Raw genomic sequence first — 27,418 nt, 5'->3', positions numbered from 1 at the left:
CGTAACGCATACATTGACGACTTACATGTACAACCAATGGCTGGTGGCAACACGGATAGTAACACAGGCATTGCTGCTTCACGCAGTACGGGTAACCGGCATTCTCTACCGCCGCTAGTCGTCCACCCTTCCAAGGATAACCACCACGTTAGCATTGCGCAAGCCAGCCATTTGGCATCCAGGTCAAACAACGGCCTGGCTTCGGCGGCTGGACAGTATGGCTCTCAAGAATTTCGTCACTCTGCAGCTAGACAGCCGAAAACTAGCGATCCGCTGGGCCTGTCGGAGTTTTCGGTGCACGGCGAGACGCTGACGGACGGTCCGTACGCAGGAGGTGGAACGGGAAGGAACGCCGGCGAGGTACCGCTGACCCAGGCCAACGTGTTCCTGGCTAGCAATCAGGTTCGGCTAGTCCAGTCGCACAATCTGCTGGAAGACCTGACGTCGTCTCTACCCCGGATCACGCGTAGCCGACCGGGTACTGCCGTCCAGCCTGCCGGACAGCCTGCATCCACAAGTAGCGGTGGGCAGGCTGGCAAGGATGCTGCTGCCGCCACCGCTGAATCAGCCAATGGACATGCCGGTCTCTTGGCGGAGGACGATGGCGAGCTGCTCAGCAACGGCTTTCCAGATGATGGCGTGATGGGAGACAATGCCCACGGGGGAAAGTCCCTGGCAAGGCTGATGAGCGAGATCAAGGGTTGCCGCTACATTCGTCATTACACGTCCGGCAGTGGCCCGGGTAGCCAGGATCACGAGGATGCTGCTCGGAAGATATTTGCAGACTAATGGCACTGCGCGCCTGTCATACTGAGAAACAGGCAGTACTGCAAGTAGGGATTGACCGTGTTGTCGGTCAGTTCCACTTCATTACCTAACCTATGCATGATTGAGTCGCTCCGGTTCGTAGACTAAGATGAGAAACTTGAATTCTCGATCTATGTACCTCGTCTTTTTACAGACGGAATTACTAACGTTACGTGCACCATAAGTACAATGGTAGCTGCTTTGTACACATGATACATAATTATTATATTTTGAGCTACACACATAAGAATTGCTTTCTGAATCCTGTGAAGTTGAGGCTTAACACTTTTTTGAAACCCCGGCTGTGGCTGTTATTCATGACTGGCATAGGCTCCTTGAATTAGCATTCTGCTTGTATCATAGAACTAAGAAGCACCCGATGCACAATGCTCAACCCGATAAGTTGATACTCCCAAGGATGTGTGAGAGATGGCAGAGGTGCCGTGTTTGACATGTCCAGGACAGATATAGCGCCTATAGTGTATCATTCTGTGTTTGAGATACGCTATAGAATTTCAAAAGTAAAATTTTTAATGTATACTCGAATTTCAGACATTTTAGGCGCTCAGCATTTTCGGTATGAGGGCAAAAGCCAGGTTAGGTGAACAGGACAGAAACAGAAATGTTAGGCGCTCAGTACTTTCAGTACCGGTATGAGGGCAAAAGGCCAGGTTAGGTGAACAGCCATTTTAGGTACGGAGAAGCAGTTCCCTATTGGATTGTGTGTTAGTGTTTGTTCGGTTGATTGAAATTTTAGTACTGTACTGTAGTATATACATGTAACGTTAGCTGTCCGAGACACATCAGACACGGTACTGGCCCATTCGTGGACATTTGGAAATCAACACTCCACAACTGGTAGTGAAAAATGCACCGATGTCAATGGTGAAAGGCTCAGGTTGCATCTGTTCCGGATTTACAGCAGCTGGAAGTTTTCACTAAATTCAGTGACATAGTTTGGCCAGAATAGGCGAGATCTGGGACATCATGGAGCTCAATTTTGCATGGGAGTAGACCAAACAATAGCAATATCGACTGTTGAGAGATTCTCCCAACAGTCACAATCTGAATAAAAGGGGGTTTGTCAACTGACAACAATCTAGCCAGATATTTCAAACTTCAGAACATATCACACCGTAACGGGATCACAACAGGAAAATCGTGCTGACAGGAAGCTTGCAATAATTGTAGCAAAACAAGAGAGAATTTGGCTATTCCCTATCTATTCCCATACAAAGTTTACCTCTGTGACATCACAGAGATGGCCTATTCTGGACAAATTATGACACCATTATCATGTCACCAAATAAAGCGAAAAATTCCAGCTGCTGTAGCTCCGGAATACTTTAGATGCTCCGAGCCACCTGAGACTTTCACCATTGGAGCCAGTGCATTTTTCACTGCAAGTTGTGAAGATCTCATTATTGGGTGAACTTCCGCATATTTAGGAGTGCACTAATCTAGCCAAATAAACCCACTTGCACAAACACCGTGTGATGCGTTGCATCAGCCACAACTAGACTTCGAAAAGCAAGTGCTAGCCCACTAGCAGAAAAAAACCCAGAAGCAAACACATCTTAAAAACTGAAATAAAAATAACCAGAAGAAGAGAAAGAGAGAAATAGAGAGAAGAAACACCACAGCGGCTGCATTTGTAGAGATAGCAACTGTGGCTGGGAAGGTGGCACGAAAAATAGAATGCATGCCTGAAAGGGAGACTTCATTTTTGACAACACGATTGATCGAACGTCAGGGAAAGTGTACACATGTGTGTGTGTGTGTGTGTGTGTGTGTGTGCGCGTGTGTGTACGCGCGTGTGTCAGTGTGCATGCTAGCACCATCAAATCTGTAGCAGCTAGAATAGAATCCAGCCGAAGAGTGTCAACAAAAGGTGTTCCGCTTGGCGGTTAGGTACACGCACCAGCACGCACTTGCCAACTCAAGTCGTATGAGGACATACAATGAGCCAAGATATGTGCGAACGCATACTCGGCAGGGTGCATCTGCAATGAGCTCTACCTATCAATACTTGTAGGAACCGTGTAGAAAGTTCGAGAACCGTGCACAGTGTCATGATAGACAGAACTGGCAAGTTGCGATCGGCACTGCACGGCACTGCATTGCACTGCATTGCAGAGATCACCGCATTGCATTGCACTGCATTGCACTGCATTGCAGAGATCACACCAACAGTGTACTGTAGGTAAGCCGGGTAACCGAGGCGACAAGTCATTGGTCAACCGTCCCAGTGTAACATGTAATCTGTCAACGAGGCACAGTAATGCCATGCCACTACCCGTTAAGAGCCGGCACCTCATCCGACTGAAGTGTGCAGGGTATTGGAGGACAACTCACATCATGCATTGTCACCGTTGTCTTCATGCTCGGGGGTCTCCGTGGCCTGCACAGGCGTTTTGCCATTGCCGGTGGGTGATGCTGGCGGTGACACTGCAGCTGACTCACTCGCTTCGTTTGCCTTTTCGTCACTCTCGGCCGCCGGGGCTGGTTTGCTGGCTGTGAACGACGGCGGTGCTGCTGCACTGATCTCCTTCTCGTTCTTCAGAGCGTTGATGCGTGCGTTGATGCGCGCCACCAGGTCTGCAATATCAACAGGCGAGGCCTGTATGCAGAGGACACACACACACACACACACACACACGCACACACAAAGGCACTCGCCTTAAATAACCTTGATACAATTGATACAGCAATCCGACACAAAACCAAGAGGGAAATTCACTATGGTCCTGAACAAAACAAAACATTCTCCGTCTCTGTCTCGCAACAGGTAAAAGAGTAGCCTGTAACAAAGGCGAGGCCATAAGTTGACAATAGATTTAGGGGTGAGTGTTGCTGACAAGATGCCACTCATGACTGGCGATAAGACACAATCCAGTGTGCCCCAGCTCAAGGAGATAACACCCCCCCCCCCCTCTATATACGATGTACACAGTCCACATACCTTGACAAGCACAATCTCAAGCTCTGTGTCGTTCATGACCGTGAGCCGAGCCGACCGTATATTGACTTTCTCACAGCTCTGGCCAGCCCACAGTAAACAGTTTACCATCACGCGGAGGCTGCCTGTGGAGCGGATTACTGGAACACATCAACCAACACCACCGCCATAAGAGAGAAAGAGAGAGAGAGAGAGAGAGAGAGAGAGAGGGAGGGAGAGAGAGAGAAGAAGAATGGTCAGATGGGGTTACACAAATACATACTTGCAAGTACACATGCATTATGCCATAGGTATGCATGTTCTGATGAATACATGTACATGTACACAAAAGCCCCACCTTTGAATTACGTGCCGAGAACACAGCAGTCTGCACGTAATGACATGTAGAGAAGTAACAAAGCCAGAAGCCAAAACAAGTGTTTAAGTATGCAGCCATGCGTGCACATTACATAGCATAATGTCAACATACCGAGTCTTGACGATGGTGGACCACTGGGCGAGTCTTTGTCGTTGACACGGACGATGGCACGACCTTTCTCCACCCACTGCCGGGTGTCTCGATTGAAGTTGTACAAACGGCAAGAAATCTATAAATTAAGCAAGACATCAACACCGGGAATGGACTTTCACGCTGATACAGTGAGCTGTTAAATAACGCCATGTGAACCGAAGCATGATTTCTAGACAATGACAGAGAACCCGACTTGCCGGGCAGCTTTTTACCTGCATGATGTTCTTTTCACCCTCTTCTCCGGTGACCACATCCACAAGTGGTAAGTCACGCGCTGCCGCAGAGCCCCCAGCACTGGATGCTGACGTTGTCGAGCTGGCAGCTGCACTCGTATCTACATGCCAGAACACACGCAAGCAGGCACAGGACGGGATTTAAAAATGGTGTGATTCAGTGCATCTTATCTAAGTTCAAAAACGCAAAGCCACAATCAACAGTGCCAGTGGACATACAACTATCTGGCACAAGTTCATCCACCTGCACGCATATGCGTACACACACACACATGTTGGAATATGAGGGCTGCTTTGCACTTATCATGGCTGCAGCTCACTACATGTACATGCCTATTCTCACATGACACGTGATCGTTGCCCAGGCCATGGCCGAAAGGCGGTCTTCCCGCAGCGGGCACTAGTAAAATCAGGCCATCAGAACCGATTGACGTCATTGTGGGACGAATTTGACCTTTTAACTAGTACTTTCAACCTTTGACGTTTCCAAATTATGTTGCTTGGTGCTGTAAGAAATCAAATCAAGCACGCTCTGTCTGTCATGACGGCTGAATCTTGCCCGAGCCTGCAGCCCTCGGGCCTATGGCCCTTGGACTGCAGGCTCGGGCAAGATTCAGCCATCGGGCCCTCCTGAGCGTGCTTGATTTCACGCTTCAATACTCGTAACTTGACAGTGTTTGGGCCACGGCAGCTGAGTTTTTATCACTAGCCAGTAGTTACCTACCTGCACTACTGTTGGTAGAGTCGCTGCTTGCTGCAGTGCTCGCCGAGCCATTCGTTCCGGCTGATGATGTCGCTGCAAATACCTGATTTCAAGCCAAGAAAAACCCCACAGTGGACTTCAAAGGTAAGGCAATTTGAGAGTGCAGACAAAAGAAAACAAGCACTGGCTGATCCGGAGTACATGTGGCATCAAGCGTACATGAAAACCAGAGCGCGTAGCTCAGATGGGTTGCTGTCACGGCCAAATTCCGTGACTACATCATTAATTTTTAGTGATGTGGTACGTACAAGCAGGATTCAAGCAGGTCACTTTCTGCACAACTGCAGCTCAGTTGTACGCACTACGCCACTTCCCGCCTCAGATCGGCACCAAATACGATGAAATCACGGAATTCCGCCGTGACAGACACCCATAGTAGAAAAAGCCCCAAGCTGCACACTCTGGTTTTCATGTGCAAGGTAACCGTGTTGATCGCGGTGCTGCAAAGCTCACCTGCCACGTCCATGGACCAACAGGTACGCATTCCCCCATACCTCACAGGCAAAAAGTCTGTGAAGGCACATCTATATACAGTAACATGTTCACTATCCTTTAGAGGCGATTTACACGACGGCAGTGCATCCCGCCAGGAAGTGAAGCACGTGATCCCAAGAGCTTGCCGTGATACGGGAAAACGAAAATCGATTCACACAGCAGGATGCACGCACAGTGCATACCTGTAGTACAAACAGTCCACGGAATGCCACGGGATGCATTTCCACCCCCAGCCCCCTCACGGCACCGGGATACGTTCATGGGCACGTTAACGCCAAAATATGAGTACATGTGACTGAATCTCCATGGCAGCATCACGCACGGGATCCTGCCGCTGTGTAAATCGCCTCTTTAATACGAGCCCACCCTCATCCACCATACCTTGACGCGATCGGTCAAGTTCTGACCAAACACGAACGGTGTTGGCTTTGCAGGTGTTTTCTCATCACTGGAGTCAACCGTTGTTGATTCTGATGAAACAGACTTGCTCCTGAACAATAAACAGTGAAAAGAGAAAGTTCATCAGGTGGAGGGAGTTGCAACGTGAAAAGTCTAAAACACCACAAGGAGGATTTTTTTACTTTTGACCAGGGTAAATAAATGTAATTTTTTGCAGTTGCAGGTGGAATCTTTATAATGCCGATTTTATAGATTCAGTCGATATGATTTTCCCCACAACAACGTCTGATAATTCGATAGTAGAACTGGGTATGTTCACCTCCCGTACTCATGCAATCAGAGCCCTGTCTCGGAGAGCCAGTGAATCTTTTTTAAACAAAGCCCTCTCTGTTGAATAGTGTCCTGAGTGCATGATCAAGCGCATGTGCAGGTTTGGTGTTGTATTGCTAGTGTTGTTGTTCTGGCATTGGTGGTTTCATGATAAAAATCGTAGATCTTGGTGCAGTTTCTGTTGAGTTGTGCTTCTTCTTCTCCTCTACATCAGCAGTATTTACACGTATGGACATTGATACTTTCAACTCTGTTCTTCTTTGCTTTTTTTTGTTTTTTGCTAGATGACATATTTGCATCAGCATTGAAAATATAGCACCCTCTCTTGACCTAGTGATTACACAACACAAACAAAAAGAAGCACACGAGACGATGCAACACCCACACACACACCCGCACACACACACACACACACACACAGCCCTGGGCATTGCTAGCTCAGCTTACTTTTGAAGGCACTGCAAGAACGGGTTGTCACTGGGGACCGATGGCTTGGGTGCCTTGTCCAGAACGGGGCGCGGACCAAAACCAAAGTCCTTGATCAGATGCGATCCAGGTGATGACTAAAACAACAACACCATCCGGAGGAGTTCATTTGACGCAGTACAGCATTCACAACTTCCAGCAACTCAACTACTCAGCAGAATCATACAGTCATAATGAGACACACTGACACACTACTTCAAGAAACAAATCATGCGACTGGACTCGGCTGCGATATAACTCACGTTGTGGAAAGCACCAAAAACAGTGGCAGCGCCTGTAGCTGCAAGTGGATTCACCACCTCACCGGTAGCGACAGCGGCAGTAGCAGCAACAGGAGCAGACGTAGCAGTATCTAATGACCGACACACACAAAGCCAAAAAGAGACATGTTAAACGCCCAAAGAGCAACCCAGCAAATGAAAGTTACCTATACGCAACGAGCACCAGGGCCCAGTGCTTCATAACGAAGACCAGGTATGCAATGGAAGTGAGCTATGGAACGCCTGCAAGATGAATGTACGTGTGTGTGTGTGTGCGCGCGCGCGTGTATGTATGTATGCGTGTGTTGGTGGGAGGGTGTATGACATGCCGGTACCTATTTTACTCAGGCACACTATCATCACCCAAACATGCATAAGGTCACACACACCCCACCAAACGACAAGAATAGAAATGCACACCAAGACTATGTTCAGTACACAATCGTGTCAAAGAAGCTTTTCCGCAGTAATAGGTCTTGAAATATTGCATACGTTAACATCCAGGCTAGTGCCAACACGACGAATGAACACACCTGATTTCTTGCCAGGAGCAGCCAGTGTTGGAGGCGCTAGGGAAAAGCTGCCACCACCAACAAGTGCTGCAGTGCAACAACACCAGGGAAAATAAATTAAACTGAAGAGGAGGCACGGCCAAACAACGAACTGCAGGCAATACCCGTTGCCCGAAAAACAGGGATGTATGCTACTTTAAATGATCATAAGAAACGTTGAATCTCTGTAGCAAGAGCACCTTGCAACGTAAGCATACTCCCAGTTCACAGCTACAAAACCTACATGTATGACATTTAGCATGCACTCCATCCTAGACAGCGCTACAGACAGTATTGCACAAGGTAAACTACTGATGCATCCATCACACTATCATGTAACACCTAGGTCTACAATGATGGAATGCGTTGGAAAGCCGACTGCGCATTAAATGCAAAATGGCGATGTTTGCCGCGTACAGCCTAAGGAGACTTCACACCAATGAATGCTGAATCATTGTTTTAGCAATTTTAAGTACATGCCGCTATGATAAAAAGAATGTATCACATACGCATACGATGATACCCAGTTTCAAAATACATTGTACTTGGTACATAAACATGAAATGAAGGACTATAGCATACTCACGTGATTTCGGAACTTCCATAGGCGAGTTGGAAAACTTCGGTGCATTCAGCTGTAACGGAGCTGCACCCAAGCAACACAATGCCATGTGGACATATTTAGGAAACATTGGCAGCTTGATGTTCAATACACAACTGTGGCAAGTGAAAATTGGCTTCATACAGCCCAAGTCGCCGGGGTGATCAGTATCAATGTGCTGGCAGCGAGCACTCCAAAGCAATTGAGCGTGTATCAAATAGCTGCAGCCACCTGGGGAATACACAGGGTTATTTTCTCTCTTTCGTTTGCATCATTAGTGGAGGTGTTCGTTTGTTTTTGTGCATGGAGTGGTAACACAAGCACTGATTGGCGGCCCCATCAAAGTAAGTACCGTGACATAACCTCCATACACTGGGAAGCATTTCCACACATCAGCTGTTGTCACAGCAGCACACATGTCTACACGTCAGTTGTTATTAATTTTATCACAGCAGGAAAGCACTGGCAGTGAAAGTTTGGGTGATGACAGGCTGTCGACAAGCTACAGCAGTGATGTGGACGCTGCGGAGCAGGTAAGGCCGAAGCGAAAACGTCGTGGCTCTGGGGAATTATTTCCGCGAGGCAAAGCTCGAGCGCCCTACAAAAAACCTGGCGATCTCTAGAGCACGAAAACCCAACCGATGATGAAGACGATGCTGCAGAGCAACAGCGGACTGGCTGTGGATGCCGCCTTGCTCTGTCCGCTCATGTGGAGTCGTTTCATGCAATGGAAGTTACGGGGACTGACTTGAAAAAACGCAAGCGGTATTTGCCAAAGGGGGACAAGGAGAAAGCGTACAGGTGTCTGAAGAAGCAGAACGATTGGCTGATATCCAATGTATTTGATGCCAGCGGAAATTTCCTGTATTGTAGAAGTTGTATCACACGTACACTTAGAGTCAGTAATCAGCGACTGTCCAGGCTCAGAAAAATGAGACATAAATATATTCCACCAGAGCATGGACTGCAGGCCAAGCAACCCAACAGAGCAAAGAGCACTGTGAAAGCACAGTTCCTGGAGTTTGTGGATGCCAATAGAGTGCCGAATGGACGTCGTGCCGGTAGCTCTTCTGCAGAGTATTTCTTTGATGCGCAGTTCAACTGCTTCTGCTCGCCTGACAAGGGAGTAGCTGACCATGACATTCGAGCGCGCCGATCAGTTGTTGGGTCTTTCAACCTCTCACAGGATGCAGCTGGTCGTCAGCATTGTGGAAACTATGCAGCTCGGTAGTGGCTGAATCAAGAGTGTCCCTCCACGAAAATATGCTCGCTGAATTCAGACTACTGCGACTCATGCAAGGCGTATGGTGAGGAGATATCACGGGCGCAAACAATAGCGAACCGTTTAATCGAGTCCGGCAATGCAGAGCAATCGGCTATCAAGGTACAAAGGGATCTAAAGGGATCTTGCTGAGAGTCATCGTTTACTCCTTACTCCGATTTGAATGCATGCCCAGGAGTCAATGCAGAAAAGACGGCACAGCTAACAGATATGTACGACCGATGGATTCCTACAGATCGCCGCTTCGAGATCCTCCCTCCCTATGTACCCCTGTCAACAGTTGCGATGGGAGCAGTCGTTCCAGTTGCTGCTGGCCCGGTCACTTCCACACTTGCCCAGTCTCTTGAGGACCTTCTCGCTCGCCGCAGGTGTTCTGTGCCTGGCTGCTCAGGACTTGGTCACAAGAATGTGCAGCGGTGGGCTGAGGGACACACCACACTGTCAGGCTGCCCACTGTATCACAACACTCAGGTCCCGTAGTAGGTGTACCTTTCCAGCAGATGGACAAGGAGAAAAACACCCCAACACTTTGAACATTCCTTTTTTTTCTTTTTCCTTTGTTAGATTGTATATACCGATCCGCTGTTATCCTGGGGAATGTTTTGCTCCCTACGTGGGAGCTCGCGCTTTTCCTGCCGACTTGAATTCTCACTTGACTGACCCACAATTGCAATCCAGAGCACACGAGAAGTCCATCGAACCTTCCACTCGGCAAACCTGCAAGAAAGCACCACTTTGAGCTCTGGATCTTGGGGGTTTTAATTAAAAGTTTTTCCCTGTGATAGGTAGTTTTCACTAGGGCAGCAGCTGCAACCTTACCTGGAGAGTCGGCCGCATTGTCTGAATCAGTGGACTCGGTGGACTTCTTCTTCGCTGCAATATCCAATGGGATGCTTGGACGATTGGAGTCAAACGGTGCGGCCCCCACTACAGCCACATAAATAATGGTAGCGGCATCAAGAGAAATATGAGACTTCAACAACAGCCCCAAGCACGTTGACTCCGGCCTCTTTGCCATGGAAACGAAGAAAAAAAGAACTACAACAATGATGTCCTACTGTGCTGTGATTTCAGAATGATAGTGTAGATGCGGACTCAGTCACTGCCAAGTTAACAGACAGCATGCATGCCCGAAAAACGTCTGGAGTGCTCAGCATTTAGTGTGTAGTGTAAGCTGGCGGAACCCTGCAATGAAAGACAGCGAGTTGTACGCACAATGCTTCACATTTATAACTCCCACGTACCATTGCCGCTGCTGTCCTTGGACGCAGCCTGTGATGCTAACTCTGAAAAAGTAGATGCCGGCTTCAGCTTTTTGGCTGCTGATCCATCGGGAGAAGCTACAAGCGAGCACACGGTGGACATGTACATCACAACAGTAAGTGACCTAGAACGAGTACAAACTTACATGGTGTGTAACTAGTAACCAGACTTCCGGGCAAGACCTGACCCAGGAGGATACTGCTATGCCTTTCATGCATTCGTCCATCCTTACACACACACACACACACACACACACACACACACACACACACACACACACACACACACACACACACACACACACACACACACACACACACACACACACACACAGGCACAGTGGCAATATTATCCCGTAGAAACCAGCCTTAGTTCCTCATTACAAATGTATTTCCACCTCTTACATGCCAAAATCAGCACAGCATGTGACTTCTACACGTGTGTACGAGTGTAGTAAGTTGTACTGCGAACTAAATCTCGTAGCCCGGCACTGCATTTGGAATGGCGTTTCGAAACAAAATGGTACGCAAAGCAGAACAATGTATTGTCGCCATTCTGTTTACTGGTTTATTTGAAACGACACGATGATACTTTGCCTTCACTTTTGTTTCGCCTTTCTCTTTTGTTACACCCCACATGCACAGTCTCTCGGTCTGTCTCTCCCCCCCCCCCCCCCACGCTAACTTGGAGAATGCTTTCACAAATCGCCTTTACCTCAGTAGCTGACATCTGCATTCTTGCCTTCATTGTATGGGTAAACTGGTGCCACCCATTACCAGTAAGTTTTGATATTAGAGGGGTTCTGCACAATGTTATTACGTCAGTAAAAACCGTAGTTGACCTACGGAAAGTCTTACATACACTGCGTGCGGATCCGTGTTCTGCCATACGGAATTTTCAAACCACGTAGCTGCCCATGGCAACTCCGGACGCGAAAGTATACGACCCAGAGAGAGAAATTCATAAATTAGTCCCCCAATCCACTTACGGAGCACCTCCGTTAGTGGAGCCCCACGTACGCACTCTATGTAGAAACGTTCCGTAAGTGGAGTGCAAACTCGTGAATTTTCCTGCCCACCTATCTAAGTTGCTCAACTTTACGTAGGGTGGAACCTCTCTACTGCACCAAATTCTTTTCCTGCTAGCCAAGTTACGCTAGTATTACCACCGTGATGATGGGTTATGTCAGAATTATCTGAATAATTTGGTAAAATTGAGCAGGAGAGCGACGATGAGTGGTGTTAGGTGAGAGGGTTCCTTCTAAACGTGTATTTTAGTGAAGCAACACATCGCCAAGACACTACACTATACGCTACAGCTTATTGATTTTTTTAATAGTACAAGATCAGCTTGGTGTAGTACGATTTCAATATTGAGAATCAATTGGGGAAACTATAGAATTCACTACCTGCTTCATTTTCAGGCTCTTCAGTTGCTGGTCGCTGGAGAAGTCACACAGAATGAACGTGCCACATTATACTAGTAGGTTGCAGAATAATTGCACAGGCACAGCGTCGGGAAGCTTACTTTCGTCGGCGCCGCCAAAACTTCCGAGCGATCTGATTCCATGCTCATGATTGAGGTAATAAATTGAGCGTAAAAAAATCGCCTGCAAGGACGGATCAAATCTTCCAGCAATACTGCTTGCAGCGCAGGGGCGATGAGCTCAGTGGGGGCTACCGGTATGCAAGTCTTTGAACATTAAAACAAAACACCTCGCTGCCACGTTTGAGTGTAATCTGCAGTGTAGAGAGCGAGACTCGTCCTGGTTAGTTGCAAAAAGATCCACAACTCCTGTGTGAGTCCTGTCGCAGATATCACCAGCTAGCTGCAGCAGTGCAGGGTTCGTATCGGATTTGAACTCAACCACAAGCTGTACCTGGGTCGCTACGTCGATGATTTATGTGGGAAATCCTTTCATTTCGCAAAACCAGTACGATCTGGTTGGCTATCTCCTAGCAACAAGCATGCACGTGGTGTCGACGAGGGAGATCTAGGATGTCGACGTCACTTTGCCTTGATCTTTACTTCACATGTAATGTTGCACGACATAGTAATAAGTTAGTTGACCATTGTCAATGTCATTGACACATCTGACTGCTGAGAAGTGAAAATGCCAGAATCCGATTTTGCGTAACTGCCAGTGACAATGTCATGGAAGCCCATGCAATTATCTAGGTATCAGGATCAGGATATAGTCTGTAACAACAGTCCACGGCGATAGTAAATAATTGGGCTTGCATCCGCACCCGCATCAAGATGGCGAGGGAAGTTACAGGGGATGCCCTGCTGATAAGCAAATTCGATGCTGCCGTGGATACGATCAAGAACCTGCCCAAACAGGGTACGGGAGTAAATATTTCACGTATACAGGCTCTTTGCTGCGGAGTGGTAGTTGTTCGATTGCATACTTATATGGATTGCCTATGGGTTGTTGATTGATCATGTCCAGGCTCGTTTCAACCTTCTAATGCCATGAAATTGAAGGTGAGGCAAATGAACACTTCCATAAGACGTGAGACTATGATCAGGACTTGGGTACCCAATGATTATGATGATAATGACTACAGCTGTACACTCATGCTAGCACCTCGATTATCTGGCTGGTCCGGGACCGGGCACGACCCGTAACTTTGATATCCATAACACACACACACACACACACACACACACACACACACACACACACACACACACACACACACACACACACACAAGTCACACATACACAAGTCACACATACACATACTCACACCACACACACACACTACTACTACTACTACTACTACTACTACTACTACTACTACTACTACTACTACTACTACTACTACTACTACTACTACTACTACTACTACTACTACTACTACTACTACTACTACTACTACATGTACTACTATTGACAGCTGCCAGAATTGGCCACGCCGCTCCCAGATGGGAGGTACTGTCAGAGAGGTTAGGGGGGAGGAAGGCAATGCTCCAAGTGGCGATCCAGATCTTGCCGCCTCTGGAACCGTCGGTTGTGGCAAACTTGGCAGTGAAACTTGAATTGCTGGCGTTCAGCCATAGTAGGGCGCTTTGGACAGGTTCCACAACAGTGATGCTTGAGACCCGCAGCCGATTTAAACGAACGCTGACAGGTTGTGCAAGTTACACCCGGAACAACAAGAGGAGCAGGGGCCAGCGGCTGGTCGTCATCGCCTAGCCGACACTTATGCACCGCAAAGCCTCCTCTGCTACGTAGCCATCGGTTGCATGTTGGATACTGTACTGACCCAGGCTGCTCCGATACCGGGAGCTGGCGGATTGCTGAACACTTGTGCCGGGCCATGTCGGAACTACGGCGGAACAGACGGTTGCAGGTTGGGCACTCAATGCTCTTCGGGGCAGGTTCCTTGTCCTCACCTGCTGCTGTCACCACTCCACGCCACTCTCCACGATCGCTTGCCAACTCAAACCAGTTACACACACACACACACACACACACACACACACACACACACACACACACACACACACACACACACACACACACACACATACACACACGTATGTACAAGAAACAAGACTGAAGATGTACTGGAGATGTAGCCATAGAAACAATAATTCAAGGTGCCGTTTTGTTGCTGGTCTGTGAACGTGGCTGGCCATAGAGCGCATGCAGTGGTTCCTGATGGTTGTGGTGGGAGTGCACTGTCTTATAGAATCAAGGCACCGTTACTAGTAGCTGCTGCTTACGGGCCATCCGTAAATATAGATATTTGTTTAGAAACGAAAACTAGTCGTTTAGGGGGGAGGGGTTTGAGCGCCTGTTCGTTTCTCGAAAAATATCGATGTACATTTTGCATGCGTGAGCATGACCAGAAAAAGACCAAAAATATCGATGCTATGTACCATTTGTATGTGTTCGTTTCTCAGGGAGGGGGGAGGGGGGTTGAAGAGAAATGACTAGTTTTCGTTTCTAAATAAATATCGGTATTTACGGAAGGCCCCTTACCTGTTTCATACCATAGTTAGCATTGTGTATACACTACTTTCCATGGCACTTCACACAGCAACGAAACAGCATAAATTTGATTCTGTTTTGATATCATTTGAGCCAAACTAACTCTGCATGCAAGCAGGCATACTGGAGTGGTCTACACTGCTTATACCGTAATCTCGCGCATGTACGGCCATGGCCTTATAAGCGAAAAGTCGCTGTTTTCGGTCCTTTCACAAGTGCATTTTCGTTCGATTGTAAGACCATGATCTTATAATGTGAGAGACAAACATCGCATCGACATGTACGTGTGCAAGTACGCTATTAGTGTTTCTTTGCACTACAGTAGTTTGTATAAGAGTGGTGTTACTGTGTGGGCGGTGTAAACACGCATGCTGTGGTGTTACTGTGTGGGTGATGTAAACACGCATGCTGCCATCAAACATGCATGCCACCGTAGTACAGTGAACCCTCGTTAAGGTTGATGAGGCAAGCTTTCGCTTTAGAAGGACTAGGATTCGAAACCACGCCGTGGTATGAAGAAGAAAAAAGCCAGTAGTCGTATATCATGTAGTTCACTAGAGTATTCTGTCGAGATTTCCCATCATTACTGCATCTCCTTACAGGCAACCGTACGATGCGAGAAGCCTTTTCCCGCTGGGTCGCTACATGTCGTTAGCGCTCTTCAAGCTTGTTTGGCTCTACAGTAAAACCTGTAACTAAAGACCACCGTGACTAGCGACCAGCCTGGTACTATAGACCACTTCGCCAGGCACGGACCATCTCACATTCATATCATGGTTGTGCGGTGCAAACCTCTAACTAAGGACCACCTGCCACTAAAGACCGCTTTCTCTGGCCCCAAGGGGTGGTCGTTAGTCACAGGTTTTACTCTATCTTGTTCTGGTGCTGTTGTTTGCACTGGCTGATATTGTTGCAACCTGTGCTGCTACTTGTGTAGTTCTATTCTCTGTACAAGCAAGCAACCTCCGGCCCTGTCTCGTCTGCTCGTCCCGGCATGTTCGATCCCATCGGCCGTGCAAAATGGTACGCACGTTTAGCTTGCTGTCTCGTGTGTGCATGTGTGTGCGTGGTGTGTGTGGTGGTGGTGGTGGTGGTGGTGGTGGTGGTGGTGGTGGTGGTGGCGTGTGTACATGTACATGCGTGGTGGTGGTTGTTGTTGTGTGTGTGTGTGTGCATGTGCGTGCGTGCATTTACGTATTATATGTTTGCGACCATGAACAGCAATGTGTCTACATGTATGTGTTCGTACACGCGTGGGTATATTCACATGCTAACGTCGATGTCCTCTATCCTAGACTTCCTACTTCTACTGCTATACCCCATTTCTGATTGTTGATTGTCTGCTGCTGTTCTGCTCTGACCTGAAATAGGGATGCCTGGAAGGGATTAGGTGAAATGACTGCAGAGCAAGCAATGCAAGCATATGTTGATGAGATAGTTTCGGTGAGAATAATGGACATCTTTCTGCTTGGAGTTTGCATCTGTGCCTGTTGGCATTGTGCAATGTCATCTTTTTTGGCCGAGTCGATAACTTTATTCACTTCGCTGGAATCAGAAAGTGGAAAGGGAGCTTGAGAAAGGAGAGGCGAGCAGACAGACAAACAAACACACAGATGGGCGGACGGACGGAGCTGTTGGAGATATTGAATATAGTTCAATTATCTATGCAGCGTGCGTACGCATTGGCCGTGTGCTCCAGTTGCAACCTGGCTGCCTCAGATAATTTTATGCTTCAACATCTCTCTGCATACATTTGTAGTGCAGTGTCTTTTGTTTGTCCTTGTCATGGTCGCTGCCGGAATGGGTCAATTGGGTGAGTATTAAAAGGGTGTTAAGTTCGATTTGCTCTCCTTTTGTTTTCACTGCTGCCTTCTTCTTCTTCTACTACATTGACCAGGCCGCTGAGAATATGTCTGACTCGCCAGAAAAGGAGAAGTTCATGTCAATCATGCATGCGAAACCCAAGCAGCAGGAACCCGAGGTTGTAATACCTGACCAGGAGTCCGCCGACGACACTGTATCCACTAGTGCCAGTGCAACACCCAGTGCATCTGTGGATTCACAGCTCGATGCCGCGGCAGACGCGGCTCGAGAAGCACCACCATCGCCCGCGGTACGTATTGTGTCTTGTGTAGCGCGTGTGTATTGCTGTACTGCAGCTTGTAGTGGTTATGTGTTACTTGTTGGTCGGTGGCTATCTCAGTTGTGCTTGTTCTGTTCCCAGCTTTTAATTTTTTTTCCTTGGACGCTCTTTATTCATATCACTGCAGGGTGTTGGCGGTCCGCTATCTAATCCTGCAACCATTGCTGCTACATCGCATGGCAGCAACTCTCAACAGCTGAGATCAGGTTTGTCTGGCAATGATGCTCATCCTCAGAAACCATATCTTTGGGATATTATGGGGATATTACAGTCCATTGCAAACACGTTTACCACGGTTTCAACTTGTCCTCTAAGTTATGACTCCATATCAATACGATTACGAGCAAGAAGTAAAAGTTGTTTGACGTACATGTACCTGCGTGCGTGCGTTGTCACAGTTTCCGTGCTTTCGCACGGAATATTTCTTTGAGTTCACAGCGAGTTTTTCCAGGCATCACATACGATAAGACAGGAACTCCCCGGGTGATCGCCAGGATTGTCAATGTTTTTGAAATGGACTGTAGTCACAACCTTTATCTGCTTTAGGAGCTGCATCTGCGCCATGATCCTTGGGGGTGGTGCCGTTGCTACGGATGCGGAAACCTCGGTCTTAAGCTGAGTGTTGTTGATTTTTATTCATTTTACTTCGCAAGGCCAAACTGGCAATGGTGCCCAATTCTATGGATGCTAATTTCAAAGCGGGAGAGAGCAAGCGAGGGAGGGGAGGGGGGAGAGATACAGATACAGGTACAGAGAGGGAAGCAGTGAGGTTAGGGGCATCGGGGAGATGGATTAGTGGTGCGTGGTGGGCGCATCAACGTGTGGTTGGGAGTGTCACAGACCGTGATTATTTTTTAATCCAGGGATTGATCCAAAGAAGGTCGATTAGAATACTGTGTATTCTGGACGAACCGTGCCAGGTGACTATTTGTGTGAGGTATGAATTATCCATGTTCACTGTCTTTCCTTTGCTCCTCTGTGTCAGGACAAACGACTCCATCGCCGATTGCTTCTGACATGGACAATGATGACAACGACGACGACGATGACGATGATGATGATGAGTTCTGTGACACTATGGAATCGTTCAATACTGATGTAAGTCTCCCCTGTTTGCTGCATCCTCTCTCTCTATCACTCTCTCTATCTATCTCTCTCTCTCTCTATCTATCTATCTCTCTCTCTCTCTATCTCCCTCTCTCTCCCTCCCTCCCTCCCTCCCTCTGTGTGTGTGTGTGTCTGGCTGTCTGTGTCTGTCCTGTCTGTCTGTCTCTCTATTTCTCTCTCTCTCTCTCTCTCTCTCTCTCTCTCTCTCTCTCTCTCTCTCTCTCTCTCTCTCTCTCTCTCTCTCTCTCTCTCTCTCTCTCTCTCTCTCTCTCTCTCTCTCTCTCTGTATATTGCCCTTATCTCTGAAGCAATAGATCCCTTCTTGACGCTTTGTCTGGAGAATGCACGATAGACTTGACCTGGTTCATGATGCTTTCGTTTCATGTTCCTTGCTCTATTTCTATTGCACAGGATCTGGCTGGAGGGTTACCACAAACACTAGGAAACGCAGAACCATCCAGTAACGTTGTTGATGGCGTCACTGAAAGTTCACCGTACGCTGAGCATGCATTGCGTGCTGCTGATTCGACTGGTGCCACCACAACATGTCGCTCTACTGACAGTGGTCTGGGCCAGGCATCCTCTCCTATGTACGCTCCGTCACCAACACCACAGACAGCAGCCGGTGGCAGCGGTGGTGCTGGTGGCTGTAACTTTGCAGGCACAGTCCCTAGCTCGTATTCCAATGCCCCTGCAACCGTGGGCTACATCAGCTCTCAGCAATCGACCATGCCCGATGGCCAGGCTCTGTATGCGCCCAGTGCATCTGCGTCGGCAGCCCAGGTGAAGGCTAGCAGCATGTCTGGACCGGAGTATCACTCGTCGTCCTTGGAGCACAGTGTGCAAACCCTGTGCAATGATGTCTCTTCCATCAATGCGCGGCTGGGTGATATTGAAGCCGGTATGCAGGGTCTAAAACAGGTGAGGAGCTTTTCTCATCCCTTTTGCGTCCGCTGCATAGAACCGACTCTGACTGGACACGCCTTTCTCTGTCCTTGGTTTCTCTGAAGCAAATTTGGTGATCTTGGTTTTTTTGAACGCTTGTGGCAAAAGTTGAGAACGATATCATGCGCACAATCTAACATCTTGGGAATTTGCGTACGTTCAGGTAAACATAGTTGTATAGTGTTTGTCTGTGACCTCTGTATATTTGTTGCACACTTTGCTCTTGATGTCCAGGGTCGGCCGGACGTGACCACAGTTCGTGAGGTATGGATCACTCTTCAACATGCATTCTTCTATAATGTCTTGTGTGAAACTGGGCATCATCGTATGCGATGCCGTTCTTGATTTGGCGAGCAAGGGTGTCTGCTCGACTCCAGGCAGTATAAGGGATCAGGGTATAGTTTGAATTTAAATACAATCATGTACATGGTCACTGTATGTGTAGCTCTGTCCTGTTGCGTTGAGCATGCTTGCAAGTAGGGGTGAAACGATTAGATCGAATATTCGAGTATTCGTTCGAAAATTTCAAACGAGCGACTATTCGAAATTCTGCACTCGATCGTTTTTTTTTTTTTTTTTTTTTTTTTTTTTTTTTTTTAGTATTGGCATTCAATTTTTCCAAAACGTTGGTTGTACCGCTCGTCCACTGGTATGCATGCGTTATGCATGCCTTTGAGTCAGTATTTATGACTTCGACGATGCGATCACCACGGCAAGTAACGTTAGTTAACGTTCTGAGATATGAAAGTACTGATGAAAATCGTTACTTTACACTCTGTACAAGACGTTGGCGACTTTTGTTCTATGTTCACAGATAATTTCTTCCGAATTGGTGGAGAACTCACAAATCTAGCGCTTTGGAATTTTGATAAAATACTCGAAATAATCGGATACTCGATCGAATATTATGAATGAGTGATCGATTGGTCGAAATAGATACTCGTTTCACCCCTACTTGCAAGGCATTGGTACCTTAGGCTTATACCGAGAAACTAAGTTTCTTGGAACTACTTGTGTAAGCTCTACCCTCGTGCACTTCATACTTTGTTTTCTACTTTCGGGCTACGTACTCGTGACTAGAATTTGACTTGTGGTGTCCTGGCTAAAGATGGCGTGTTAGCTGTAACATTGTTCCTTCTGTGCATGTGATTGCGTGTATGTTTGTTTCTTCAGCCACGTTCATCGTGGTGGCCGTTCCAAGGCTGGAGCTCGAGCTCGGTTGCGTCACTTCTCTTGTGGCCGTTCCTGGCTAATTACATCATGCGTGTGTTCCTCGGAAGAGGGCAGCGCAGACCGAATTGAGCTTGTGCTGCGCAAGGTCACATTATAATTTATGATCCCTGACTGGCATTCACATTGACTGGCACAGTGGCAGCACACCGCGTACCGTGTGTTCCGACGCGTATAGTCATGACCATGCCGCTGCGCTGTGTTTGCTTCCTACGCCCCAGCCTCGTCTGTTTTCACTGATTGGCAGTCGCATTCTACCGGTACATGCACCGGGTATGCAGTAACACGGAGAAAATGTGCCTGACCAATGGCCTTCTCTTTCTGCACTAGCTGCATACCACTACTAGCCAGGCATTTACTAGTCTCCCAGATTTCGGTTTTTATACTGTTTATGCAGTATGACCCGGCAAAGCCTCGCTCTTTTCATGGTCTTCTATTTCCGCTCGTGGACTCTGCTTCACATGTCCGCCTGAAATCTCTTGTTCAAGATGCCAACTGCAGAGCCTCTTGCTCTTACTTAGGACTTGTTATTCGGAGTAGTCGTCTAATTTCTCGCTTGATATCGTTTTGTATCATAGCATTGCTTAAACTTCTAGTTGCTAGTAGTATCGCTGCATTTCTATTATTTTCGTATACCGTATTATCTCTAATATAAGCACGGTCCTTTATTTTTTCAATGTACCTCCGCCCCGTGCTATTAATGGAGATGTTCCTTTATTGGAGACTGTTCCGTTATTATTTGAACCTCATTTCAGAGGCATGTTGCCATGCCAAATTCATGTCAGACACACACATTTCAGGTTTTTTTTGCCGGTACTGCATTTTAGAGATAATACGATACATGCATTTTACCAGGTACCGATAGACAGTGTGCTTATAATGGAGACTGAGCACTTTATTTTTTGAATGCCGCCCCAAGGTGTTCTATTATTGGAGACGTGCTATTATTGGAGACTGTGCTTATATTAGAGATAATACGGTATACTAGTACTGGATCCTATTCATTGCTGTGCTATGTTATTTATTATCTGCCGACACCCAGTATCCTCACGAGTGTGGAATGTGCTGTGGTCTACCATATATGCTGCTGTGAAATTATATCTATTGTCTTTGTGAGCGTATCACGCCTTTTTTTCAATGGCAATCACACACCAGCTTGCCCTTATGCGCAGTTTGCGTTGAGGTTTGCCTTTGCTGCATGTGCGATGTGCATGCCTGTGGTGGCCGCAATTGTGAAATCTCCGTCCTGATACGACTATTCAGTATGAGCACGGACCTGCCTGTATCAGCACCAAGAGTACAATAGGGCTTGAAAGTGCTACGTCACAGCATAGCAACAATTTCAAAAATTCAAAAATTGGATCCACTTGGATCCAGTTTTTGTATGGATCCAAGCACATTTCAAGCCGTCTTACCAAGAGTACATAAACCATGTTTATGTACTCTTGGTCTTACTCACAGCAAGGTGATAATTATAACTAGTGAAACTGACTGATTTGGCTACTGGGGGCGGGGTTACAACTGGTGGCGAAGTAAAAGTCACCCCTGCATACGACATGAGTGGGTTGCTATGCAACCACATACTGAGGCAATAGGGCTTGAAAGTGCTACGTCACAGCATAGCAACAATTTCAAAAATTCAAAAACTGGATCCAGTTTTTGTATGGATCCAAGCACATTTCAAGCGGTCTTACCCACAGCATGGTCATGTAGCCAGTGAAACTGACTGATTTGGTTACTGGGGGTGGGGTTACAACTGGTGGCGAAATAAAAGTCACACCTGCATGCGACATGAGTGGGTTGCTATGCACCCACATACTTATTAGGCAATAGCAAAGTCACACCTTAGTGGATCCAAAATAGAAATCTGATGTCAACTTAGTACTCCCTGGCCGTTTTTGACGTCATCACTTTCAAGCCCTATCAAGTATCATGACCACTCATATCCTCACTGAACTACATGCCATGATTGTAAAACAGTGATGTATGCAAAACCAAGTGCGCATGGATCAAAGCAAGGCATGAAGATCACCTTGTCGTTGTAAGCAAGTGAGGGCTTGAACTGCCTAGGAAATACCCTGCTTGTGGTAAGTAAAGACTAAAATGATATAAAGTTAGTTGTGAGGCTGAGGCTCACTGACTGCTGTCGTTTACATGTTTATGTACCTGGTGAGCTCACACTGCTGCCTTCAACACAAGCAAGGCATGAGTGTGCCAAACGGCAGTGTACTGTCGTAAACTACCCGGCAGCCACAGACAGTGTTACCGGTATTTAGAAAAAAGATCCTGTCAGCTTTTCTTTTTCTTATTCATGTGGTTATTTATCCTGTACTGTCTGATACTCACATACACACGCACACACGCACGCACACACCAGTGGCAATAGTGACCAGATGGCATACCGGTAACAAGATGTAATCTAGGATCTATGTTGTTTGTTGTAGGATGCTCTGATTATTGTATGAGATAGGCTATGCAACACAATGAGGGGGCGGGGGGGGGGGGGGCGGGACCAGTGTAACTGTGTCTAACCATGCAGTGCAGTCCTCTTGACTTGAGTCTGCATCGCAACACTGCGACTGTGTAGAGTGTAGATCTACTGTGCATTTCAGTTTCACTCATGATAATAATTATTATTATGATGGCAGGTTGAATGCTCTGTCACCAGTCACCAATGCAATGTCTGTTGACCGCTGGTTGACCTCAGAGGAAATGTATTTCCAGGGAGTAGTAAAATAATATTATTACTCCCTGCTTCTTACGCCTGGACAAGCAACCAGGTACACGTAACCATGGTACTCATGGCAATGGTAGACTAACGCCGAAGGCTAGTACAGTGGTCCCTCTATAATCCGGCACCATTTGTGCCACGAAAATCTGCTGGATTAGGGAGGGTGCTGGATTAACAAATCTGATTTACTGCTGCAATGTGCATGAAGAGGACATTTTGGCTACTGGAAATTGTGCTGGTTTATCGAGGGTGCTGGATTATAAAGTGCCGGATTAGAGAGGGACGACTGTAGTAGTATCAAGACAAGAGTTACTGAGAATCAGGCTATATACTCTTGGTACATGGTACTTGCTAGTATCAAGAGGAAGATTCTTCGTTTACTCTCTCTCTCTCTAGTTTCCAAGTATCATGGGACATGATTATCTCAAGAACTCTACTCAAAAGGCAATGGATCATGATGCTTATCAGAGCTGGGAGGCAGCTCAGGGCCCTGGCTATTGCACTGTATGCAGTGGGGAAAGACTAGGGACACGATACCATGAATACCTGAATAGCAATACAATCATGTCTCGTGTGTCTGCTAGCATGCTGGTGGAAAGGTGTAGAGGTTCTGCAGCTTCAAGTTTGCATGGACTGGCATCGCAAGCATAGGGTCACCTGGTCCCCACTTCATGCAAAGCATAATAGTATTAGTTTGCGATGATGTCGTTCGCAATGTTTACGTCAGCACTACCGGAACAAGTCAACAGGCCGAGTAGCGCTTTATAATCCTCCCTTCCATCTCCCTCCCCGTATGCAGCACTGCCAGCAGCAGCATTCTGTTGTTTACCTTCCCCATGCATGACCTTCCTGGTTCGATCCCTGGTCTGCGGAGCAGTGCCAGGACCTAGGCTAGGAGTGGCTGAACGGCTAACCGAGCAGATTGACACATTCCTTCTGTAATCATCTAGACACCTGCTGTCTGCATGCGACAGTGAATCCATAATTATACATAATACATGTACATGTACAGTATAATTATAAGGCAAGGTATGTGATAATGTCTTATGTCAGTCATGACCCATGTGCTACTGTATTCCCAAGCTCACAACCACGCATACAGGCCCAGGGTCTTCAGCAGTACAGCGTTCGTCTGAGAGACGTGGAGAGACTCTTTTCTCCATAATCATGATGATTGTAGATCTACACGTTGCATCAGCAAGCACTAGGCAGCAGGGACATCGGTTGAATGGGCGAAAAAGACGCATCCCGCCATGTCCATGGTGGTTGCAATGCCAATTATGCATAGCCTCAAGAGTGACATAATTATGTTGCATGTATCCTGGTGCGCCGATGTCAGTGATGCTCATCATGGTGATTGGAAGGCTGAGTGTGGTTAGGAGGACCTTGCTTCCTTTTGTCGGCTGTCGGAAGAGCTCCTTACCGTCAAGAACAATGTGCAGACCCACATACCTGATGCCAGCCCGGCCGAATCACCATCAACCAGGGATTGGTAGTACAGTACATGTACATACAAGTGTACTGTAGCCTGTAGACTGTAGTAGCAGCATGGCATGGCTTATCCACAACTGACCCATAGCAGGGAGTGTATCATGATGTCTGCGTTCTGCATGGCTGATATTAGTGATAATAGCGAGTGTTACTGGCACTCGTTGCACTACGGCGAGTCGATCGCCCATCGATCAACTGTATTATTCAAGCAATGTCGGCTTCGTACACGACTATACCGTCACCGCGAAGTTGAAGCTCGCCGCTAGTCAGTCAGTCAAAGGCCTTCGCTCCTTAGCTACAGCGTCCTGACACCAGTGTTAGTTTCGGCGATAAAACGCACGGTGGTCTTCGCCCCCCTCTCGGCCACCGTCGCTACTGTAGGTAGGTGCTGACAAGCAGGTGGCGTTGACAGCTCAGCCCTGCATTGGCAGCAGTCTACACTAGACTACACGGCCTGTTCAGGCACTTCCTCTGCATTTCATTGCCTCGTTGCAGTTCCGATATCGGAATCTCGCAAGCTTGCGGCCATGCGGCCATGCAGTCGAGCTGTATTGCCCTATTAGCGTCTCCTTGTTTGGTAAGAATACTGTCTTGCGATCAGTTTGGTATAGCGTTTGCCTGTTGTAACAGGCAACACATATCCAGAGTGGATCCAATCATCCTCTCCCGTGAGCACTCGTACTCAGGCTAGGCTAATCTGTAATCAGCAGTCTCCAGAGACAGATCTACTACTACTACTAAGTACTAGCACACAGACACTGAGACAGTCATGGCATAATCATTGAACAAGTCGACATTACTGGCGCCTGCATGATGTCAGTACTACGTTGTACAAGCTACTATTAGTATTATGACTATGTTACTACCTTGATCCTTGAATGGCTTGATCCAGTCCATGTACTGAATAAATTTTAAATGAATATGCAAGGCCTATGATTGTGTTATTCAAGAGATTTTTCGATAATGATTTGCAGAACACAGAGCATATCTACAGTACTGCGACCAGCTCGAAAACCAGCCTGCTCATCTGGTAACTCAGCCTAAGGCTCTATCTTCTTTTTCATATGATTCAAGATTATTGTCAGAAGGATCTTGCTTGCATGTGACATCAAAGCAATGGTCCGATAGTTGGAACACTCCTTAGCTGATCCAGCTTTGGGTAGCATGACGATTTCTTGACGTTTCCATGCTTTTGGCCATCTCCCTGTTTTCCAAATCTCCAAACAAAGTCTTGAATGGCAGAATCCTGTATCCATTGTTTTTATCGATTATCGTAAAGCCTTTGACACAGTTAACCACTCACATCTTTTCGGTTGCCTTTTGGATTTTGGTTTCCCTCGCCACATAGTTTGTTTGCTTCAGAATCTTTACACAGGGATGAGCGGAGTTATCAGATGGAATGGCTCGCATTCGCCGGGGTTCGCCATCAAGAAGGGTGTTCGGCAGGGCTGTATTTTGTCCCCACATCTATTTAGCCTGTACACTGAGAGTGTTATGCGTGTTGCTGATGTGGACAGTATCGGTGTGAGAATCGGAGGACGCCGGCTGTCGAACCTACGATATGCAGATGACACGGGATTGTGTGCACATCCATCAGAAGTGTCTACCCTCACCAATGCTGTTAATGACGCTGGAAGAGAGAAGGGCCTGTCACTGAATCTGTCCAAAACCAAGATCATGCATATCGGAACCTGTACTGCTGGTGCAAACGATACTGCTCCAACCCCCCTTGTGGTCGACGGAGAACGAATTGCAGAGGTGAGCAGTTTCAAGTATCTGGGATCCTGGAAGACAACAAACGGTGATTGCAGCCTCGATATGCGGTCAAGAATTGCCATGGCGAAAGAGCGTATGCTGCAGTTAATTGACATCTGGAAAGACCACAACATCTCCAGACAGCTGAAAATCCGGATAATGCATGCCTTAGTGTGGTCTGTCCTGCTGTATGGAGCTGAGAGTTGGACTCTGCGGAAGACAGATGAACGACGAATACAGGCAGCAGAAATGTGGTGCTACCGACGTCTGCTCAGAGTATTCTGGATGGAGAAGCGCACAAATGACAGTATCCTGGTGGAGTTGGGAGTACAGAGACAGCTGCTAGCCAGGGTCAGGATACGCAAACTGACCTTTTTCGGGCACACATGCCGCCCATCTGGCTGCGAGCTTGTACGTGACGTGATGTTTGGTGTCGTGGATGGTAAGAGAAAGCGTGGTCGTCCGAAGATTTCCTTTGCTGACAACATCGTTTCGTGGACTGGTATGTCTCTGCATGAGAATTGCCAGTTGGCATCTGACAGAGATGCCTGGCAGTCGCACTGTGCATCTACTGCTTACACAGCTGCATAATGCCGTTTATTATTATTTTTTAAATTTAACTTTTATTATTTTTTCGGCAACGCAGATGATGATGATGATGATGATGATGATGATGATTTTTTTTTTTTTTTTTTTTTTTGATCCCACCTTCCAACCCGGCAAATATTTTGATTTTGATAAAAACGATTCAAAGCCTCTCAATTATTTAGTACTACTTGATGTATATATATAAGAATAATAACATTAGTTACACTTTCACACCAAACTAGCTCGGCGCAGCACCAATCACTGCAGGGGAACCCGACCCTCCACCATCGCCAACTCACGAAGCATGTGAACTGGACGATGACGGGCCGACCGAGCACCCCTGACACACAACACAGCGGAACGTAGCAGCGCGAAAGACACCCCACAACGATAATAACTCATCAACGACGAATAGCTACCTCCCGAAGATTGAGCTGTAAGGAGGTGATGATGATGATGATGATGATGATGATTGTGTTGGCCGG

At 47.2% G+C, this 27,418-nt stretch overlaps 2 protein-coding genes across 2 annotated transcripts; one reads left to right on the top strand and one right to left on the bottom strand.

Moving 5' to 3' along the window:
• Window positions 1–2,294: 2,294 nt before the first annotated feature.
• Window positions 2,295–12,772, bottom strand: LOC135804624 (ran-binding protein 3-like). Its single transcript, XM_065318538.1, has 14 exons — window positions 12,468–12,772; window positions 12,349–12,382; window positions 10,922–11,017; window positions 10,497–10,604; window positions 8,381–8,440; window positions 7,777–7,842; window positions 7,226–7,335; window positions 6,945–7,060; window positions 6,150–6,258; window positions 5,235–5,316; window positions 4,490–4,611; window positions 4,236–4,353; window positions 3,770–3,906; window positions 2,295–3,427 (listed from the first exon to the last, which is right to left on the bottom strand). The coding sequence occupies exons 1-14, from the start codon at window positions 12,513–12,515 to the stop codon at window positions 3,164–3,166; spliced, it is 1,470 nt and encodes a 489-aa protein (XP_065174610.1). The 5' UTR covers window positions 12,516–12,772; the 3' UTR covers window positions 2,295–3,163.
• A 251-nt stretch (window positions 12,773–13,023) lies between these two features.
• Window positions 13,024–21,517, top strand: LOC135804626 (acyl-CoA-binding domain-containing protein 5-like). Its single transcript, XM_065318540.1, has 10 exons — window positions 13,024–13,284; window positions 13,393–13,427; window positions 15,881–15,966; window positions 16,314–16,386; window positions 16,841–17,056; window positions 17,214–17,292; window positions 18,072–18,184; window positions 18,605–19,114; window positions 19,373–19,402; window positions 20,312–21,517. Exons 1-10 carry the CDS (start codon window positions 13,200–13,202, stop codon window positions 20,438–20,440), a joined length of 1,356 nt encoding a protein of 451 aa, XP_065174612.1. The 5' UTR covers window positions 13,024–13,199; the 3' UTR covers window positions 20,441–21,517.
• Window positions 21,518–27,418: the final 5,901 nt, after the last annotated feature.

This window comes from Sycon ciliatum, chromosome 1 (assembly GCF_964019385.1).
Source record: "Sycon ciliatum chromosome 1, ocSycCili1.1, whole genome shotgun sequence".
Classification (NCBI taxonomy): Eukaryota; Metazoa; Porifera; class Calcarea; order Leucosolenida; family Sycettidae; genus Sycon; species Sycon ciliatum.
The sequence above is the reverse complement of the archived record's forward strand: the minus strand, read 5'-3'. Positions and strand labels throughout refer to the sequence as shown.

Coding starts and splice junctions, on each gene's coding strand:
- LOC135804624 (XM_065318538.1), bottom strand. CDS start 12,515: ATGAGCATGGAATCAGATCGCTCGGAAGTTTTGGCGGCGCCGACGAAA. Junction 3,907..4,235: donor TCCACCATCGTCAAGACTCG/GTATGTTGACAT, acceptor GATGTGTTCCAG/TAATCCGCTCCACAGGCAGC. Junction 3,428..3,769: donor TTGAGATTGTGCTTGTCAAG/GTATGTGGACTG, acceptor CTCTGCATACAG/GCCTCGCCTGTTGATATTGC.
- LOC135804626 (XM_065318540.1), top strand. CDS start 13,200: ATGGCGAGGGAAGTTACAGGGGATGCCCTGCTGATAAGCAAATTCGAT. Junction 15,967..16,313: donor CCCATCGGCCGTGCAAAATG/GTACGCACGTTT, acceptor GACCTGAAATAG/GGATGCCTGGAAGGGATTAG. Junction 18,185..18,604: donor TGGAATCGTTCAATACTGAT/GTAAGTCTCCCC, acceptor TCTATTGCACAG/GATCTGGCTGGAGGGTTACC.